Below are 22,614 nucleotides of genomic sequence, written 5' to 3'. Positions count from 1 at the left end.
CTTGAAGGTGGTAGATCAGCAGTGGGGAGACAGATGGTGAGCTATACCACAGAATTCTGAATCTCTGCTGTTTTAGCCCAAAGTAGCTATATGGCTGGTCAAGTTCAGTTTCTGGTTAATAGAAACCTCCAATTTTTAGGTCCCATTCTTGCCAAATCATATCCCACTATTCTCTTGGTCCTTCATGCTCTTTATCTGAATTTAAAATACAATCGTGCCTGTCACCCATGTCAGTGGTCCACCATAGTTTTCACGTCAAGCCACCCAGTATCTGCCATGGGCAGACCTCAGAAGCTCGGTTGAGACAAAGCAAAGTGGAGTTATACATATCTATCATGGCCTTTACTATTGTAAAAACTGCATTTGTGTTCATGAAAGCTGATTCAAAACATTTTAAAAACCATCAAGTATTCAATCCAATTTGAAAATATGCCTTTCCTTCAAATCCCACGTTAAAGAAAGCCAGTCTTTTAATTGTCTCTTTGAGCTATCAAAAGTAAACTTTCAAGCCCTACTGAGATAATATTTGTGGAAAATAGTTAAACATTAAAAATGGCGCCATGGACTGGATGCTGCATTACCCTGCTGAACGGCTTTGGGAAATGTGAAATAGGTCAGGTAGTTCACTCACCACGTTCCCACCCAGCGCTAAATTCATCTTCATATGGAGAGTGGGAGGCATCAAAATCAGCAGCCCATCCACCACAAGCAATTTCTAATCAACCTGTTCAGAAATGTGTTTACACACCTTGGGAGCAGGTGGGACTTGAACACACGCCTTCTGGATAATAGGTAGGGAGGCTCTCTCTTCATACTGGAGCCCCTCACCACCATTTGTAAGTAAGTACTTAAGGATTGATTAAGCTTGTTAATAACCCATTGACACCAATATTACAGTGGCCACACTAAAATGGGTTGATACCAGCAAGTTAGTGGGTGCAAGCAGCCCTTTTTTTAAAGGTTTTAGAAAGAAGGAAGTTGGGGGGTGTACTTTTTTTTCTCTGAGAAGACAAAGCCTCCATTTCTTTCTACACAATTATACCTCCAAACTCAGTACTGATCCCTTATCTATTCCATTCCCTACAGTGGGAAAATGCTCGCTTCCCTATATTTGGCCCAATGTGAAGTCCCACAATGTTCACTACTGAGCTCTGGTGGCCAGTCAGATTGGCCAGTTACTTTTGAGGATTGGACCCTCCCCATTGAGGTTTGTAAGTCCAACTCTCCATTTCAACCTCCCCGTAGCACATTATGGCTACAGGGTCAGCTGCATTCTGGTCTGCCAATTTTCCTTCCGTGGGGTGTTGAGTTAAAGTCCAGGCCTTTGTCATTTTAGTTAAGGAGACATGCTGTTCATCCCATCTTTCATTTGGATGTCTCGTGCTCAGTTTCCCTGGTGTTTTCTTGTTGCCAGGTTGTCCACTGAGTCTGTTGGAAAACAGTATAAAAATGTGAAAATGAGCAAGCAAGTCAGCAAGCTGTTCTGTAAAATGTGCTGCTGTAGCAGAATCTACAGTGCAGGATTCTTAGGGAGGTTAACGTCTGTTTTCTGAATGCTATTTGCAGATAGTTCAGCAGTTTTCAGTGATTCATAATTCACAGGGTATCTCCTTGCCTGAAGATTTTGACCAGTTTGCACATCAATTCATGAAGATACACTTAATAATTATTTCTTCAGCAAATTCCAAGCCACATGTTAGCTTCAAAATATTTTATTGTAAAGGTTATGTTAAATGTTCAAACATTAATACCCAAATCCAAATAGATTTAACAAATACCTTACACAAATATAATGTTCAGTTTTCTTTTGAATCCTGAAGAAGGATTAAACCGTGACTCGAAGTTTGGATAATGGCTTTAGCTCTGAGTTCCTAGACTGCTTTCAAAATTTCTCTGATTTTTGAATCATATTGCACATACTAAATATTTTTTATTAATTCATTCCGTAGCATAGATGAGCTCCAGCGTTTTGTCGTGAAGCAATCATGTTCAGGCTAAAAGTACTTCATTTTAGCCACATTTTGCTCAGAAGGAAGTGGAGGTTCAGTGGTGCTTTACATGGTAGTCCTTAAACAATTGTTGTGCATTTCATAGAGGTCAATTTCAAATAGCTGTTGAAGAAGAGAAATCAAATCACTGTCAGTATATGGTGCATGAACACTTGAGAAGAGGTGACAATAGCTTGTAAATTAAATCACACAAAGGTACAGTTGATGTCTAAATACAGAAGGACCAATTCAAAGTGTGTACATCATTGAATTACTAAAATTGTATTATCTTTCACAAAAGGTGTGAAAAATATAGAATATCAAATATAAATGTTTAAATTAGCTTAAGTTGGATCCAATATAACTCTGTACATGCACATTAGCTATTTTTGTGAATGTGTGAAAGGCCTATGATGTACTGCATAGGTATTTCTACAAACATGTCTTTGTTCAGTTCTGAAAACCCTGAAGTGACAAAGATTATTTCAGGAATGGAGGAGATGCCAGCCTAGAAAATGGAGGAATATTTTTTGCAATGAGAGGGAAAAAGCAAGGAATCTATTTGAAATGTACCATCAGGTTTTAATTTTTAAAAAGTAAGACTATTCTGTTTTTGAATTTGAAAGTATTGGACCAGGATAAAATCATATAATTTAAATGTCATAAGCATTCATAGTTCCAATGTTGCCAACCTTTCTCATTTACTGGTTTCCAACATGCTTTCGAGAGTGAGATGAATAAATAGATCAGTTTAAACATGAAATGATGTATATCAAAATATGTTTTTTGAAAACTGTAACTAGTGAGTTATTTGAAATGATCAGGAGAGGACAAGATACAAATTAGATTTCAAAACTCAGTGATTTGCAGAGTATATCAGTGGCTGATGAGATGAAGTATATTCACACATTTAGAACAGAATGGTGGAATGACAATCTTTCATTTTGGTCAGCAGCTCATTATAAGTACTTCCCATTTGCAACAGTTTTTTTTAAACTACATTTTAATCTAGAGTCCACTTAGATAGCACTGATTTATACTTTTAGAATTTTGACATCAGCCAGAGAGAACTTTGCCTACTACTCTAGGCTACATCATTCCACTGAATAATGTGATGGTCTTGTGCACCATAAAACCCTTTCATTTACTTGTAATTTACATTGAATAATCACACAGTTGACACACACATGAGATACTGAGAAAATACTAATTATTTAGTGTGTTTTTAAAATTCTGTTTGCGTCAATTTTCAATGATCAATTTTGGTCTCATTCTAATGCTAGGCCACAATAGTCTCCTGAGGGTACCTATCATACCTATTATCAATGTCATAAATTTCCATCTAAGTATAAGATTGCTTAGATATGGAGCAACTTTCCTTTTGTTTTGCCTTCTCATTCTGCTTCGGGTTCAGTCCAAGAATGCATAACTACTGATGACATGTCTCCACTCCACATAGAATAAAAATGTAGAATTCTGATCCAGTTCCCCAAGAATATGCTTGTGCTCTTTAAAAAGTTACTAAGAGTCAGGACCACTTCAGGGTCCCAATCCCAATCTGGTAGTCACTGCACCCTCCTTGGAGATCTTCCAAGAAGGGACCAATTATAAGAAGCTGGCTCACAGTCACCATCCAGTTAAGGAGGGTGGGCAGACTGTGGTTACAGGCCTGTCAATGTGGGGCCTGCTGCTGAAAAATGATTCCCTTCTGGAAAAAAATCATCTGTAGCTGTAACATATTCAGCTAATCAAATGGTTAGTGAACTAGCAGATAAGCTTTAGCTCACCTATTCCAGGTTCCATTGCAAGGTGATGAGGAGCAGTAGAAATATTCATGCTTTTTTTGGCATGCGTCATGATGTTTTTCTTTGCCTAGGGCAGGGAGCATCGTGTGTCTCAAACTTACTTGGAGGTGTCCCTTAGTTGGCTACGATGGGCCGTACAGAATTGCTGAGAAGAGTTCTTCGAAGGAACAGAAATGCCACTATTGCTAAGTAGGCATAAATTAAAGCGGCCAAGGAACTCACCAGCAGGTGTGCGGCCCTTCAATGTGGGATAGTAACCTGAATTCATTTAGAATGTCAAGTGGCACATGATCTAGCACTAATCCCATAATCCAGCACCAATCTAGTTACTGAGCATCTTCCTGCATAATATTCTTGATGTCAACACATCTTGCAGTTCCATGCTTTCTACTCTTCCCAGGCACTATCGTTTAATGAACAGCCAACATTGTCACACTCCTCAGCCTACTGCCCTCTTCCACCTTCTACAATAGTTGTCCTTCCAATTTCTCCATACAATCCAGTACAAACAACCACAATTCTGTATTTTCCCTCCTTGCAACTTCGGTGAGAGGAAGAGACTTGTATGGCAGGAATGACTTTCTAGTAACAGACACTTTGTCAACCATTGGGAGCAAACTTCTATTCCATGTGCTGCAGATGTCAACAGAAATCTGCCTTGAGAGACCAAGCTTCTTGACACTGGTGTTCAAGCATGTCAAGACTGCCTGTCGACCACTCCATTAAAGGTCTTGTCTTCTTCCACCATGGAATAGATGTGGCTGATGAGAGAGAAGCTCCCCTTGCTGCTACTGGAGCTGTTGGAAGTTGTGTGTTTTCTCTGCTGAGAAGCAAAACCAGATGAAACTAAAGATCTCAGCTCCCATACTGGTGAAGGTAAATGGAAGGGGTGTTCAATTATTGTGAAGTAAAGTGCCTGTCAAGAAACCATCAAGCAGTGAGAGTACTCAGAGAAAATAAGTCCTAAAAGTATCAAGGCCTCAATGGCCATAAGTTGGACTTTACACTAGAGGGTGTGAGAGGACAATACGCTGAGTGTTGGCCACTCATTAAAAGGTGGTGCCTGGGAACAGCAGAAAGCATGGAACTGCAAGATGTGTTGACATCAAGGAGATTATACAGGAAGATGCTCAGTAACTCAAGGGGTTGATGCTAGAAAGCATGCCACTTGTGTGTCCTGCCTCCTGACATTTTAAATGATTTCCAGGTACTGCTCCCACATTGAAGGGCCACACACCTGCTGGTGAGTTCCTTGGCCACTTTGATTCATGTCTACTTGGTCATAGTAGCTACTCTGTTCCTTGGAGGAAGTCTTCCACACAGCCATCCAAGCTGGTCAGCCTCATGGAAGGAGGTGTTTGACCTGTTTACTCTCCGCAGTGAATCTAGTCCTGATACAGTTTGGAGGCTGTGTACTTTTAGGAAATATGTAATTCAAAAATGAAAGGCTTTTGAGTGCCTTTCCAATCACCTTGGCAAACTTACAGTAACTGTACCAGAAAAGCCCTAAGAAAGCAAGATGATGCACGGATTGCAAACCCCACACACCAGAGACACCTCTACCTGCCTGGGAAATTTTGTATTTTTTGGAAGTTATCTGAATCGATCCAGCTGCTATTGCTTTTGCTGTCAACTTGTTTCAGAGCTCTTGTCTCTTTGAATTCCTTACATCAAGCAGCTCATTCCATAAAGGATAGATGCTCTACCTAAAATGCACAACAGTATTGCAGAAACCATAAGAATATCTTTGCAGTATAGATTTCCATTTCATGAGGCACATTAATATATTATTTTAAATTATGTAAATAGTATTGGTTTTTATTTTTAATAAATAAGTGTCAACGTCTGGGAAATTAGTTTGTGCCAGTACATGAATGCTTTTTGTAGCTTCTTTATTATCTGGCTTTCATTATTTCACAATTTTTATTCAAAAGATATTGCTTCAGTTCAGGCTCATTTCAATAATTCAGTTATCAATCTTGCTCAGAATTTTTTGATGAATTCAGTAAATTTAATACTAACCATAATAGATGTGTTTCGTTTTGTAATATACTATATAATGTGGTGTAGCATTTTTATCACATTGAAGCATCTCAGGCACTTCACAGAATTAATTAAATATTTGGTCTGGCTACTCATTGATTGAGTGCAAACTTAGTGAATAAGAGTGCAAAAATGGGATTTTTTTTTTGCTATGCTGGATTTTTGTTTCCTCCACTATTTTAGGAAAAACTGTGATAACTGCTTTAAAAAAAAACAAGCAATGAAAGCAAGCTTCATTTGTTTTTGTTTACTGAAGATTTTCATCTATATATTTGGTGGACTTCGGGACAGGCAACAACGCAAAGCATCACACTGTAAAAGTTTGCTCTAAATTCTGTGTTACAATCATATACTCCACAACAAACTGATGAAGGAGCTGCGCTCCAAAAGCTGGTGCTCCAAATAAACCTGTTGGGCTATAACCTGGTGTTGTTTGATTTTTAAATTAGTACTATAGTGATATTGCAAAGTCTTTGAAGAGTTCATATATTTATCAGAATAAGCAAACATTACTTGATATTTAATTTGAAAATCTGACCAGTAGCTAATGACTTTCTATGAAAATCCAAGAAAATGGGAAGTTTCAGTTTAACGGATCTGAATTATAACGATTTCAGATAACATTAACTTAGTAGTGTTTGCTTTACATGATAAATAGTATCACAGAATCCCTACAGTGCAGGAAGAGACTACTAGGCCCATCGAGTCGACACAGACACACCAAGGAGCTTCCCACCCAGACACAGACCCCTATCCTAACTCTGCATTTCTCATGGCTAATCCATCCAATATGTACACTATAGTTAATTTAGCATGACCAATCTACCTAACCTGCGTATATTTGGGCTGTGGAAGGAAACTAAACAACATCGACGAAACCCATGCAGAGACAGGAAAAACTTGAAAACGCCACATAGACAGATAGAAATCCAAGGCTAGAATCGACCCTGAGTCCCCGGTGCTGTGAGGAAGCGCTGTGAATCACTGAGCCACCATGCCACCCAACAATAGGCTTGAACATTATGCTTGGACTGCTCTGGATTGCTTCTTCCTACTGCTTCCCCAAACACTACCACTTCGCCACCGCTACCACCCCCCCACCTCCCCCCAGTCTTCCCATTCACATCATTCCTCCGAACTGCTCGCCATCATGTCCCAAGACGGTACCTAATGGTCATTGTGGGCAATATAGTAAATCTCTTCATTGACAATAATGGTTTACAGTTCCTAGGTCTCATGCAAATTATCCTGAGGCATAGAAAATAGGAACAGGAATAGGCCAATTTGACATTCAAGCCTGCTCCGCCATTCAGTGTGACAATAATTCTCTGCATTGTCCCCATATTCTTTAATCATTCTTAGCCCCAAGACAATATGTAACTCCTTGAATGCATTCAATATTATGACTTCATCCATTGTCTGTTGAAGAGAAGTCCACAGCCTCATCACTTTCTGGGTGAAATTTCTCCTCTTCTACTTCCTGAATGGTCTACCACTTAGACTGTGACCCCTGGATCTGGGCTCCCTGGTCACTGCAAACATCCTGCCTGTATTTACCCTATATAGTCCTGTTAGACTTTTATAGCACAGCATCTGTTTTGCCTGTCTGCTAAGGTGCAGAGATTATATCCAGTGCCTAGTTTACAGTGGTTCATAAGTTTAAAAAGGCAATGGCAGAGATGGGTGTAGCCTAGTGTAGAAGCCAGCAGCTTCAATGGCAAAAGTTTGGTGAGGTCTGACAACGGCATCAGTGGAGGCTAGATGGCATTGAAGAGTGGCAACATCTGTTCCAGCGGTGGGGTGGTGTGGTGAGGCGGGCTCATGGCTGGCCACCAAGCCAAGGCACTTAATGAACAGTGTAACGTTGATTACTTTTTCTTTAAATCTATACCTACTTTTATATTCTATTCTTTGGTTTATGTTTCCATATATTAAGGTGACACTGGAGAGTGGAGACACTGTACAACACCTCACTGCATTTTGTAGCAAAATATACATGACAATAAGTAAATAAGTCCATCTAAAGACTATCTGCCATTGGAATTTTCAATGTTAAAATAATCTGTTTTTCACCACTTAAAATATCAAAACGTTTTGTCATTTTTCTGTGTTTTTGAATAAGAAATTTGTTTTGTATCTCTAAAATAGTTGTAATCCTGCTTTAAAATAACTGCTATCAAAAGAGAGTTGAACAACTGAAATAAAATTATCTATGGCAGCAGTGAATGACACAGAACACAGTTAAAGCAGCAAATGCCAGAACCTTTGAACAGACCAGAGTCAGACAACATCTGTGGAGCAAGAACAGTTAATGTTTCAAGTTGACGTTCAGATTTACACAAGCTATCTTTTTCTTAGAGAGTACCCTGAAATCCATTTAAAAACATGGATGAATATCAACTTAGAAAGTAGATTGAATAATTCTATACACATTGCACTGGATTATTAAAATAGATCACTGTTTCTATAATGTAACTGGAAATATAGGAGCCATTTTAAGCACAGAAAGCATAATTTTGTCTGGTGAGATACAAGCTGTGCCAGTAACAATTGTACTTTAATTGGCAGCATAACAGCACCATTAGGTTCCAGTTGAAGAGTAATAAATTGCCAAGGTGGCAATTATCCATTTCCTGATGATCTTTTTCAATGAATAATGAAAGAAAATCATTTGAACACAACTGGGTTTCAAACTGAAGTGCAATATAATTTTGACTACTTAATTGATTTGGTATTGAATGAACATTTTACTTAAATTATTTTATCTTTGCAATATTTACTTTAGAATTAGAAACTTAGAAAATTAAATAGAAGCAAATGATTTTTCTAATGTGTTAAAATTGTTTCTGTTCATTTAAATATTTGATAGCTGCAACCTTATAAACATGTTCCCTCTGGAGTCCATTACATTGTTAAACTAATAATTTCAATAGAGTTGTAGGTCAGTATAAATGCTAGCAAAATTGCCATGTTCTGAATGGTTTCCAACTTGAGCCCTCAACCTCGTTGCTGCACATTTTCACTAAGTGTAAAAGCATGGATTCTGATTATGTTTTTACTTTCTAATCAAAACAAACTATTTCTAACTCAGAGTCATTGAGTCATACTGTCCACCTTATCCATGTCAACTAGGTTTCCCGAAATAGTCTAGTCCCATTTGTCTGTGTTTGGCCCATATCACTGTAAAGCTTTTCAATTCATGTACCTATCCAAATATCTTTTAAATGTTGTAACTGTACCTGCATCTACCACTTTCTCTTGCAGTTTATGCCATATATGAGACACACTCTTTGTGAAAAAAATAATCTTTTTAGATCTTCTCTCCTTTGCATTCCTACTTGCAAATTCTGTGATCAACAAAGTGTGATAGATGTTGTTTCTCGACAATGGAATTCTTCCAGTTTTAGATTGTGACTCCTGCTCCTATTCTTCCCATCAAAGATTGATTTTGCAGCAGAAATAATGGTGAGGCTAAAGGCAAGCAGAGTAAAAATTTAGAGGACTTCAGTTCAAGAGGAATTTAGGAGTCCTTACTGCATGAATCACAAAAAAGCTGGCATCCAAATTCAGTGAGTAATGCAAATTAAATGTTGGCCATTGTCTTAAAGGGAAAGAGTATGAAAAAATGCGGTGTCTTGCTAAAATTATACAGGGTACTGGTCAGACCACAGCTGAACAGTTCTAGTCCTTTATCTTAGGAAAGATATACTACACTGGCATTGGAGGCAGTTGAGAGAAAGTTCAGTAGATTGATCCCAGGTATGAAAGGATTTTCCAATGAGGTTGAGTAGGTTAGGCCTTTGCTCATTGAAGTTTAAAGAATGAGTGATGATTTTATTGAAGCATGCAAGATTCATAGTGGGCTTTACAGGATAAACATAATAAGGTATTTTCTCCTTGGATGAGATTCTAGGATTAGAGGGCAAAAATCACTGTATGTTGGTCACACATTTAAGACACATGAGAAAAAATTCTTTTAGGCGTTAGTGAATCTGTGGAATTGTTTACCACGGAAAGCTATTGAAGCTGGGTAATTAAGTATATTCAAACTCGAACTGATTTTTATTCTGTAATGGAATGGAGGGTTATTGGTGAAGAACTGCAAAATGGAGTTCTGGATGGTCAAATCAGACTAGATGAGCCAAATGGCCAAATTATGCTCCCATGCTGATGCTCCCATGCTGATGATCTTATGCTCGGTTAGTAGTTTAAAGTGTATGCTGAGGATGGAAGGGATATTAGGTTAAATGGTGGGGGAGAGGTGTGTTGTATTTGGCGGTGGAAAACGTGTGTGTCAAGCCTGGTAGCAGGGATTGGGTGGTAGGTCTGGCTCAGTGGCAGGGGAGTGATTGTCATTAAGGGTGTGGGCCTCATCTGGATGGTGCCAGACTGTTGAGTTGAGGAGGGAGGCGAGGTGTGGGACTCAAGAGAAAATGAGGACGGTAGATGCTGGAAATCAGAATTGAAGAGTGTGCCGCTGGAAAAGCATAGCAGGTCAGGCAACATTCGAGGAGAGGAGGATGGACATTTTGAGCATAAGCTCTTCATTAGGAATGAGGCTTGTGGTCCAAGGGGGCTGGGGGGAAAGTAGCTGGGAAGGCGATAGGTGGGTGAAGGTGATAGGTCAGAGAGAAGGGTGGACAGGTTAGGTGGGAAAGAAGATGGACAGGTAGGATAGTTCAAGAGGGCAGTGCTGAGTTGAAAGGTTGGATCTAGGGGAAGGTGGGGGGGGGGGGTTCAAGGGCAGAGGTGTGGGAAATGGAGGAGATGCATTGGAGGGCATAATCAACCACGTGGGAGTAGAATTTGCAGTCCCTGAAGTAGAAGGCCATCTAGGATGAACTATACTGGAATTGGTCCTCCTGGGAGCAGATATGGTCGATGCAGAGGAATTGGGAGTAAGGGATAGCGTTTTTACAGGAGAAAGGTGGGAGAAGGTATAGTCCCAGGTAGCTGTAGGAGTCGGTGGATTTGTAATAGATGTCTGTGTTGAGTTGGTCGCTGGAAATGGAAATGGAGATGGAGAGCTGCAGGAAGGTGAGGATGATGTCCAAGATGGTCAAGGTGAACTTGAGGTCAGGATGGAAGATGTTAGTGAAGTTGAAAAACTGTTCAACCTCCTCATGGGAGCACAAGGTGGCACCAATGCAGTCATTGATGTAGCAGAGTAAAAGGTGGGGAATGGTACCGGTGTAGCTGTGGAGAATGGACTGTTCCACGTAGCTGACAAAGAGACAGGAATAGCTGGGGCCCATGGGGGAAGCAATGGCTATCCCTTTGGTCTGGAGGAAGTGGGAGGATTTGAAGGAGATGTTGAGGGTGAGGACCACTTCAGCCAATTGATTGTGTGTGTCAGTAGAAGGGTACTGGTTTGATCAGCGTAAGAAGAAGAAACTGAGGGCTTGGAGGTCTTCATCATGGAAGATGGATGTGTACAGGGCCAAGGATATGAAAGTCATGGAGGAGGTGGAGGGCTTGGGTGGCATCCTGAATGTAGATGGAGTGTTTCTTGACCAAGGGGGACAGGACAGTGTCAAGGTATGCAGAGAGGTTCAGTGGGTCAGAGCAGGCTGAGATGATGGGTCAACCGGGACAGTCAGGTTTGTGAATCCTAGGTAAATGTAGAACCGGGCTGTGTTGGGTTCCTGGACTATGAGGTTGGAGACTGGATGGGCAATCCACTGAAATGGTGAGGTTGTGGATGGTCTGGGAGATGATGGTTTGGTGATGGGAGGTGAAGTCGTGGTCGAGGGGGGAGTAGGAGATGATGTCCATGAGTTGGCGCCTGACTTCGGAATTGTAGAGGTCGGTGCACCACACTACCACTGCACTCCCATTGTCTGCTGGTTTGATGGTGAGGTTGGAGTTGGAGCAGAGGAAGTGGTGGGCTGTGCGTTGCGAGGGTGAGAGGTTGGAGTTGGGGGGGGTGGTGGACAGATTGAGGCAGTCAATGTCATGGTGGCAGTTGGAAACAAAGAGGTAGAGGGCAGATAACAGACCAGCACAAGGTGTCCAGGTGGATGGGGTGTGTAGGAGGTGGGAGAAAGGGTTTTCGGAGGCTGGGCAGGAGTCCTGGTGGAAAATGTAAGTGTGGAGGCAGTGAAAAAAGTGTTTAATGTGTTCATTAACCCAGCACCGCCCAGTTCTACCTCTTACCCAACATTCACAAACCTGACTGTCCCGGTCAATCCATTGTCTCTCAGCAGCCTGCTCCTGCCCCACCACTATCTCTGCATACCTTGACACCGTACAATCCAGGAACTCCTCACCTAAATTCATGCCATCAACCCCTCATCTTCACCATGGACATTCACCATCCACCATGATCAAGGCCTCCAACCCTCTGTTTCTTCCTCTTGCACCAACCCAACCAGTGCCCTTTCACTGACACTCTCAATCAATTGGCTGAACTGGCCCTTACCCTCAACAATTTCTCATTCAAATCCTCCCACATCCTCCAGACCAAAGGGGTAGCCATGGATCTCAGCGCGATGCCTGCCCCTTTGTAGGATACGTGGAACAGTCCATCATCCGCAGTGACATTGGCACCATTCCCCACCTTTTCCTCCGCTACATCAAGGATTGTATTGGTGCTACCTCATGCTCCCACGAGGAGGTTGAACAGTTCTTCAACTTCACTAACACCTTCCACCCCTCCAAGTTCACCTGGACCATCTTGGACACCTCCCTTCCCTTCCTGGACCTCTTAATCTACATTTCCGGCAACATACTCAACGCAGATATCTATTACAAATGCACCAACTCTTACAGCTACCTGGACTATACCTTCTCCCAACCTCCCTCCTGTAAAAACACTATCCCTTACTCCCAATTCCTCCACCTCTGCCACATCTGCTCCCAGGAGGACCCATTCCACCATAGATGGCCTCCTAACACATGGGCCGCAGTTTCCCCTCTCACATGATCAATGACGCCCTCCAGCGCATCTCCTCCAATTCCCACACATCTGCCCTTGAACCCCAACCCTCCAACCGCAACAAGGATCGGACCCCCCAGTCCTCACCTTCCAACCCACCAACCTCCGATTAAGTTGTATCGTCCTCCGCCATTTCGGCCACCTACAAACAGACCCCAACACCAGGGATATACTTTGCTCCCCACCCCTATCTGCGTTCCGGAGAGACCGTTTCCTCCACGACTCCCTTGGTAGGTCCATGCCCTCCACCAACCTACTGTCCACTCCCAGTACCTTACCCTGCCACTGCAAGAATTACAAAACCTGTGCTCATACCTCACCCTTCACCGCCAACCAAGGCTGCAAAGGATCCTTCCACATCCGACACATATTTATCTGTATTTCCACACACATCAGCTACTGTGTCTGTTGCTCCCAATATGGTCTCCTCTAAATTGAGGAGACAGGACGCCAATTTGTGCAACGTTTCAGAGAACATCTCTGGGACGCATGCACCAAACAATCTCACCGGCCCATGGTCAAACATTTTAATTCCCCCTCCCATTCCGCCAAGGACATGCAGGTCCTGGGTCACCTCCACCACCAAACTCGACTCCTGGAGGAAGAACACCTCATCTTCCGCCTTGGTTCCCTCCAACCACATGGGATCAATGTGGATTTCAGCATTTTCCTCATTTCCTCTCCCTCATCTTATCCTTGATCCAACCTTCCAATTTAGCACTGCCCTCTTTAACTGTCCTACCTGTCCAGCTCCCTTCCCACATATCCACTCCACTCTCCTCATCGAGCTATCATTTCACCCTCGCCTTCATCCACCTATCATATCCCCAGCTACCTTCCCCAGCCCTACCACCTGTCAATTATCCCTCAGACCCCTTGTGCTACAAGTGTCATTCCTGATGCTTGAAACATTGATCCTCCTGCTCCTCGGATGTTGCCTGACTGGCTGTGCTTTTTCAGCACCGCACTCTTCGAGATGCGGGAATCAGCAGTGGAGTTCATGTCCGGTTTGGCAGCAGGAGAGAGAATAATATTGGATTGTTTTTGTTGACCTGGCTTGGGGGGTGGACAATGGCAACTTATTTTTGTGAAGAAAGCAGAAATTGCAAACAGTGAACCTCATTCGCAATTATAGTAAAACACAAATTGAGCATTGGTTCATCCATTCCAATACTGGTGAACTAATAGCTGTAATAAAGATCGAGATGGATATTCAAATTGCAGTAACAGTAGATCATCAACATTATTACTTAGGCCAAAGATCACACTGAAATCTAATCTAAATCCAATTCCACAACAGTTAATGACATTGCTTCATGACACCGAGACAGATAGTGTCTCATTTTAATTATTCTAAAACAGAATGCTGATATGTCTGCTACCAAAATTAACAAGGTTATTGCGGTTAACAATGAGTCTAATTTGTAAAGTATATTAAATCAAATAAATCAATTAAACATGTTCTAATGCAATATTTTATATTCAGTTTCCAAACATGCCTGCACTGTTTTGTGCTGTAAACTTACCAATTCTTAGAGCAGCATTTAATACTGCCAAATCCCCAGAGATAAGGACATATTGTTGCATAGGAGGCCAAAAGATGGAAATCCTGCTACCTTCGTGTCTCTCTTTGATTTAACCTAGGCCTGGTCAGCTTAAGGGCCTCGTCTCACTGTCCTAACATCTTGGTGTGTCCTCTAAATTGAAGTACCTGCCACAGAAAAAAATGAAGTAAGACTACCCACCTTTTAAATCATTGGTGCCCCTCCACAACTTTCTTCTTGGGAATCTATGAATGATCCATGTTGTGGTTTTGCAGTGACGACTGTTGCTGATGGCACAGCCAGAACTGGAGAGCTACCAGTCTCTGATCGACTAGCAGCATTCTCTCCAGAATTTCTAAGCAGAAATGTTTTTGAAGGATGTAAGAGCCTGAACAAGTTAATGCCAAGGAGTGCCTTAAGTAGCACCCTTATCTATCTTAATCTATTGATAGATTAAGTGAATGGCAAAACTGTGCCAAACACAGTTCAACATAAGCAAGTGTGAGGTTATCCATTTCAGATGGAGAAAGAATAGATCATAGTACTTTCTTGATGGTATGAAGTTAAATACAGTGATTGGATGTCTAAAGGGACTATGGGTTTCAAGGGCATAGATCTTTAAAATGTCACAGTGAGGTACAGAAAGAAAGATAATAGAATAGTAGTCTTTATATTGAGAAGAATGAAGTATAAGGAGGTAGAAATTGTGCAACAATTGTACAAATGCCTGGGTTAGAATCCACTCGAAATACTGTGAGCAGGTCTTGACACCAAACTTGCAGAGGGATATATTGGCCTTGGACGGAATACAATGTAAGTTTACAAAATTATACCTGGACTTCAAGGATTAAGTAATGAGAAAAGTTTATACAAATTAGGCCTTTTTTCTCTCGATTTAGAAAGTTAAGGGATAATCTGGTTGAAGTTTTCAAAATACAAACAGGAAAAGACAGGGTATGTGAAGATGAACGAATTGCACGAGTTGGTGATTCTTGAACTGGGACGCATAGTCTGAGAATTAGGGCCAGACAGTACAGGAGGGATGTTAGGAAGCACTTCTTCACACAGAGTGGGAGATATTTAGGACACTCTTCCACAAATGGCAGTGGATGTTGGATCAGTTAATTTTAAAAGTGAGATTTTTTTGTTATGCAAAGATATTAAGGGAAATGATTAAGTCATTGATGAGCAATAATTTTGTTGAATGGTGCAACAGGCTCAAGGAGCTGAATGGCCTACTCCTGTTCTTAGATATCTCACTTGTGAGGAGAGCACCTTGGGATCTCGAAGGAGTAAGACCAACCATTCAAATTGCTTTGTAACCTTTGTAATGTCACCGACAACATTAATAAAACTTATAACTACAGTGAGTAAAAGAGAGGTTTGGCAGGGACTTGAGGACTTTTTTCTTTCACCCACAGGGTCTGGTAATCTGGAGTGTACTGTTCAGGAGGGTGGTTGAGGCAGAAGATCTCACAACCTTTAAAAAGGATGAGCAATTAAGTATCGTAACATTCAAAGCTGTAGACTTAGAGGTGGGAAGTGGGACTGCTACAGATTTAGAATAGGTATTGGTGCAGAGTGGATGGGCTGAAGGGCATCTTCTGTGCTGTATGATTCTATGGTTGAAGTAAATAAATAGAATCCGCTCCACATTGGCTCTCAGTTGCTCCAAGGTAAGTTTTTCTCTGGGATTCACTTCCCTGCACCAATTTGGAGACATGGCTTCAGGATGGCAAGGATTGGGTCCTGATTATTGAGGGGTATATGACATTTGAGAAAAATGGAAAGCTAGGTAAAGCTGGAGGGGAGCACTGTTAATCAAAGACAGTCTTTGTGACCAGTAGTTAGCATTGATCTTAGTTCAAGAACTTAGGATACAGAAGTGCTTTAGATGGAAATGAGGAAAATTAGAGGAATGAAGTCACTAGTGGGAATGGTCTACAGGTTCTTAACTGTAATTACAATCTAAATCAAGATATGCAGGAAGACACAATGGCTGCCTGTAATAAAGTGACAGAAATAATCATTGGTGATTTTTAATGTATGGATTAAATGAAAAAATAGATTGACAGTAGGGACCTGAATGAGAAGATCATCAAATGATTTTGAATGAGTTTCTGCGAGCAGCAGACTTTGGAACCAACCAGACAGCAGGGTAAATAACACTTAGTATTAGAATAGAATAGACTATTCTCCTCTCTACCCTCTGCTCTGGACCTCCGGCTCCACTCCATGACTGCTTCCCCTGGCCGGCGTCGCTCCAGGACTGCTTTCCCTCGCTGGCCCCGCTCTGGGACTGCTTCCCCTAGCTGGTCTCAAGTGTACTCAAGTACAGACATACGGGAGTATAGTGAAAAGTTTTACAATGTTGCCTCTTATGGTGCCATCTTAGTTACAAGTACTTAGATACAAATCCAAAAAGAGGAATATAACAGAAAGGTAGTTGCATGACTTTACAGAAATAATGCATAGTTAAAAGGGTAGTCATGACAGATAGATAAACAAATCACAATAAAACATTATGTTGCAGTAACGCAGTGCAGGGCCCCTGACCACCCGCACCAGACCCCAATCCAACAACTGTCCTCGCTCCACTCCAAATCTTTTCTGCTCCAATCCATGTTTCAACTGCTCCAAGGTATGTTTTCTCTGGGATTCATGTCCCTGCACCAGTCTCCATTCCGGGTCTGCTTCCCCTCACTACCCTCCGTTCTGGGTTTGCTTCCCCTCGCCGGCCTCCCCTCCGGGACGGATTCCCCTCGCCGGTCTCCGCTCCGGGACGGGTTCCCCTCGCCGGCCTCCCCTCCGGGACGGGTTCCCCTCACCGGTCTCCGCTCCGGGACGGGTTCCCCTCGCCGGTCTCCGCTCCGGGGCGGGTTCCCTTCACCAGCCTCTGCTCCAGGACAGATACTTCAAAAAAAAGGACTGGGAGAAGCCTGGTAAAGAACAGAAGACCAAGGGCATTCGCATCCAAAGGTCTAACATCAGTTGAAACCAGCTATTCTAACAGCAAGCTTTTCACAGTCATTAATAGATGAGAGATTTCATGCATGTTTCTATGGAGTTAAATTAGTAGAAGTGGGTGATCGTCATCTACTACAGTTCTAGAAGAAATATTTATGTAAAGGACAGAGGTTGCTCTTAAGGATTTTAGGGTTAGTTAGACTTGCAGCATTAAATACTAGGCAGGAGCAGATATGGTCCTAACAGACACCCTCTTTCAGTTATTATCACAAGAATAAGCACAATAAAAGATTCAGGCAAAAAGATCAGTGCCAATGCACCTCTTAAAATAGCAATATGATCTAGGTCTAATCTCTCAAGATACATAAAGCGCAGTCAAAAATGCAACAAGATTGATTTATCATCAATGACATTTGACTGGAAGTTAATATCTTGCTAGCTAGATCCAAAATAACAATCCTGAAAATACACGAAGACTACATGGGAATGGAAAGGTGCAAGCTCAGAGTTAGATCAATTCTCTACTCAACAGCACCTATAAAGATATCAAGAAAATAGCGTCTATGTGCAGTGTGTGCCAGAAGTATGGAAGAAGAGATGATAGATACTGTAGTACCACCCATGTGATGGCATAATGTGGGAACCTATTTATTCCCAGCAGTTAAGAATGATATCTGACCATTGTAATCTACTACTCAGACAAAGTCTTTTCCCTGGGGTCGGGGAGTCCAGACTAGAGGGCATAGGTTTAGGGTGAGAGGAGAAAGATATAAAAGAGACCTCAGGGGCAACTTTTTCATGCAGAGGGTGGTACGTGTATGGAATGAGCTGCCAGAGGATGTGGTGGAGGCTGGTACAATTGCAACATTTAAGAGGCATTTGGATGGGTATATGAATAGGAAGGGTTTGGAGGGATATGGGCCGGGTGCTGGCAGGTGGGACTGGATTGGGTTGGGATATCTGGTCAGCATGGAAAGGTTGGACCGAAGGGTCTGTTTCCATGCTGTACACCTCTATGACTCTATCTGAAAGGCAAAAGATTTGAGAGCTTTGCCAAACATCACAGCAGTAGGAATTCTGCTTGCTGATCAAATGTTTCCTGGAAAAAAAAGGTGTAAATAAAACCCAATTCACTTTCAAAGAATATAATGACTCTGCTGAACGGTGTAAGTTGGGTGTTATTATCTTATCTCAAATGAAGCAGACCAACATACCAGTTCAGATGGCCAAGCTGTGCAATATCAATAATGTCACCCAGAAGTTACATAACATCAGAGACGTCAAGCATGATTCTGACAACACCAAGATCAATACATGCAATATTGCATGCGCAAGGTGCCAGTTTACCACTCGGAGCGATGAATTTCAAATCTACAATAAGGAAGTGTAATATCCTGTAAGCCAATTAATGCCCTGAATAATATTTTAACAAAAGAAAACAAACATAGAATGCTTCCAAGGTGTTCCATTTAGTTATTCACATTAATTCTTAATCTTCAATAGTTTAGATAGTGCAAATAGCATAATTGTTGCAATGATTCTATTGATATAAAGGTATTATTTAAAATCTAGAAGGAAAAGCAATTGAAATCAGCAAATGATCCATACTGATCCAATGTGTTTTGTATTCTGAGGACCAATATGACAAGTAAGTTCATTTCTAAGGTTTTTTTCAAACTTCCCTCTGGAAGATAAATATGAATGTTATTATACATTTGGGAAAATCCTGGAGCTCTGTTCCTAATACCACTGCCAGTAAACCTAAACTCTAAGGACTGCAATGATTCAAGAATGTAGCTCAGTCACTTTTACCATTGCAATTGCACATGAATAGCAAATTCTGACCAGCCAGTGATGCCCATATCCCATGATCGTTTTTAAAGGTTTTGAAAACAAGCTAGGAAGTAATTGTAATGCAGGTGTATATCTGGAAGGCCACATTTACTTTTCCTAGTTCACCAGCAATACATGCAATAAAATCAAATCACATCTGTCAACAAGGCAACACACTAGTGTGAGATCTACCTTGCTTAAGTTCTTATTTCGCATTAGAGAATGCTTTTTTCTGTGCTTTCTTTTAATCCCCTTGGTTGATGATTCAATTTAAATACAAGAGTTTTAATAGAAATAAAGTTGATCTTTTAACATATTTTCCCTAATTCCAGTAGACAAAATAATTCTAATTCCATAGATTAGTGGTGTTAATATTAAACTGCAATTTAAAAAGGCTTAATGGAGAAGATAAAAGGGATTACATTTGATTATATTTTTACCTATTTTCAAACCTTCTCAGCACATTCCACAGATGTAGAGAAAACAGTTATTAACAGCCCTCAATTTCTCTTGAACCATGCCCCTCTCAAAACAGCTATCAGTTTTTGCAATCACAGAAGTACTTGTGATTTTGTATATGTCAGGCGTCAGCAGGTAGTGTAACAGTTTATTTTTGCAAAACAAAGCTCAGGGTCATTTAACTCTTGCAATGTCTGAACAACCTCAGGAATGTATATCTTACACCATTTGACAATGCACTTGAACTCCATGTAAATGGTGAGTTCAATCGAAAGTATACTTTTCCAATAAAGCTCAGCATATGTATAAATGGAAAGTGTTTATGGTTATCTATAGCAGTTGACATATAGCTCCCCTGTTTGTATAGTAAAACTTATAAAATGGAGCCATACACTCCAAGAGAATATCACATTTAATTCCCCAATTTTTGCTGAGTTTGACTTTTAATAAGACATCATACTTGACCTCAGCAGCCCTGAGCTTAGGGATTTGAAAGGAGGGGTAAGGAATAGTCATCAGTTGGCTGCTCCTGGCTACTCTCGAATGACACCTACTAGAGAATACTTATGTAGGGTAGAAAACTAAGATCAAATCTTATTGTACTTTCTTCAATTTTTCTCTCCCATCCACATCATCAGCTTGGATAATAAATTTTCTGATGACAAAGTAAGGCGGCTTTGTAGACAGTATAAATGATAGCATCAAACTACAAAGGAATATTGATAGCTGAGGTGAATCGGCAAAAATGTGCCAAACAATTTGATGTAAGCAAGTATTGGATTATCCATTTTGAAGCAAAAAAAGCGAAACATAAGGATATTTTCTCAGTTGTATAAAGTTAAATACAGTCTTGGGGTTCAGGCCTTGGAGGGACTACAACAGAAGTTTACATGAATCCCTGATGCCTCAGTGAGATTCTGGCCTGTAGTTGACCAGAAGTGAGTGTCCATCAACACTCTCTCTCTAGCCTGACCATGTATGCCAGCAGCCCTTCGAAGATTATATACATGGCTATCATATTTGGCGTGCTGATCAAAGGACTACAGGATTTCCAGACCTCGGAGGCCTGCACACCCAAAAAGAAAATTAGAGAAAATGCTGGTTTTATGTACTTTTTCCTGTCTAAGGGAGCAAGTGCAGAAAATAGTCAAGAAAGCTAATGGAATGCGAGCCTTTATTTCAAGAGAAGTGGAGTACAAGGATGCAGATGTTATGTTGCAGCTATCCAAAACCGAGGTTAGACTCCAGTTAGAGTACTCTGGGCACTATACCTTAGGAAAGATACATGGCCTTGGAGGGAATACAGCATAGATTTACATGAATGATACCTGGACTTCAGGGTTAAAGAGAGATTGTACCAATGAAGCCTATTTTCTCTAGAAGTTAAAAGGTTAAGTGGTAATCTGATCAAAGTCCTCAAGACATTAACAAGAAAAGACAAGGTAGATGATGATAAATCTATTTCCAGTGGTTGGGCATTCTAGAACTAGAGGCATTGTCTGAGAATAAAGGCCAGACCATTCAGGAGGAATGTTAGACAGCACTTCCATATACACACTGTGGCAGATGTTTGGAACACTCTTCTACAAATGGCAGAGAGTGTTGGGTCAGTTTTCAATTTTAAATCTGAGATAGGCATATGTTTGTTGAGCCAAGGTATTAAAGGATATGGGCTAAACACAGGTATATCAGAGAGTTATGCTACTGATGAGCCATGATCTCATTGGATGGCAGAACATGCTGCTCCTAGTTCTAAGTTCCTATGCAAGTTCCTATCAATTATTAAAATGTGTCCACTCTAGCAGTATTGGTGAAAGGAATGTTTGGAATGTATGCCAGATGTATCAATACTTTGAAGAGAATATATATGAAAAATCACGAGAGGAAGAATATTGATATTGTTACTTTGTTTCCCAAGCCTCAATTCATTTGAAGAAATCAAATCTCAGTAATGTGAAGGGTCTGTATCATAAATAACAATTGATTTGTTTGATCTATTAAATATATCCATAATTTGAGTTGTGTTCAGTTTTATTTTATACTGAATATGCATCTATCATTCTTTGTAAATTCTGAGCTTATAATTTTACAGTTACACATTTCAAATCTGTTTCACATATTTCGTGATGTATAAGTGGAATGTGAAGGGTCTGTATCAGAAATAACAATTGATTTGTTTGATCTATTAAATATATCCATAATTTAGAGTTGTGTTCAAGTTTTATTTTATACTGAATATGCATCTATCATTCTTTGTAAATTCTGAGCTTATAATTTTACAGTTACACATTTCAAATCTGTTTCACATATTTCGTGATGTATAAGTGGTGATTGTGAGTTCAACAATCTGCTCAACTCCTAATTGCACATTACCACATCAAAAAGTACATTAATAAAATCATTTGGTCTGACGTAGGTTTTGTTTTCAACACACCTTCATTTCTACTTCTCTAATCATTTTTCAAATACAACAGAAAAAATTAGATGAGGCTATGTTTAATTTTGCAGGTAACAAGCAAAGTACAGAATAACATGATGAAATCTCAGATTGATTTTAAAAATTAGAATACCATCTTTTAATGACCAGAAAAAAACAAGAATTTTGCCACACTGTTGATGTCATATATATAGTAAGGTGTTTGATAAGATTCCCCATGGTAGACTTATGGAGGAAGTGCAGTCATATGGTGTGCAGGGTGTTCTAGCTAAGTAGATAAAGAACTGGCTGAACAACAAGAGACAGAGAGTAGGAGTTGAAGGGAGTTTTTTGAAATGGAGCAAGGTGACCAATTGGGACCACTGTTGTTTGTAATATACTTAAATGATCTGGAAGAGGGCACTGTTGGTATGATCAGCAAGTTTGCAGATGACACAAAGATTGGTGGAGTAGCAGAAAACATAAGGGACTGTCAGAGAATACAGGAGGATATAGATAGACTGGAGAGTTGGGTGGAAAAATGGCAGATGGCTTTCAATCCAGACAAATGTGAGGTGATGCATTTAGGCAAGACTAATTCTAGAGCAAATTATACAATGAA

At 40.7% G+C, this 22,614-nt stretch overlaps 1 protein-coding gene and 1 long non-coding RNA gene across 15 annotated transcripts in view; one reads left to right on the top strand and one right to left on the bottom strand.

Annotated features, from left to right (window-relative positions):
• LOC122550578 (protocadherin Fat 3-like) overlaps positions 1–22,614 on the top strand; it is a 794,139-nt gene that overhangs the window by 531,976 nt on the left and 239,549 nt on the right. The window contains exon 7 of one of the 14 annotated variants that reach the window (XM_043691536.1): positions 6,020–6,181. The exons of 12 other annotated variants lie outside the window; for them this stretch is intronic. In XM_043691536.1, coding sequence (XP_043547471.1) covers positions 6,020–6,031 — 12 coding nt within the window. In that variant the 3' untranslated portion in view covers positions 6,032–6,181. Of the gene's footprint in view, positions 1–6,019; positions 6,182–22,614 lie in introns of those variants that run through there. One more of the 14 variants, XM_043691534.1, reaches the window with a different exon arrangement.
• LOC122550580 lies at positions 1,716–17,273 on the bottom strand. Its single transcript, XR_006311886.1, has 3 exons — positions 17,146–17,273; positions 14,300–14,484; positions 1,716–2,111 (listed from the first exon to the last, which is right to left on the bottom strand). It is a non-coding gene; the product is annotated as an uncharacterized LOC122550580 (long non-coding RNA).

Source organism: Chiloscyllium plagiosum, chromosome 6 (assembly GCF_004010195.1).
Source record: "Chiloscyllium plagiosum isolate BGI_BamShark_2017 chromosome 6, ASM401019v2, whole genome shotgun sequence".
NCBI lineage: Eukaryota > Metazoa > Chordata > Chondrichthyes > Orectolobiformes > Hemiscylliidae > Chiloscyllium > Chiloscyllium plagiosum.
This window is presented reverse-complemented; position numbering and strand designations above follow the sequence as displayed.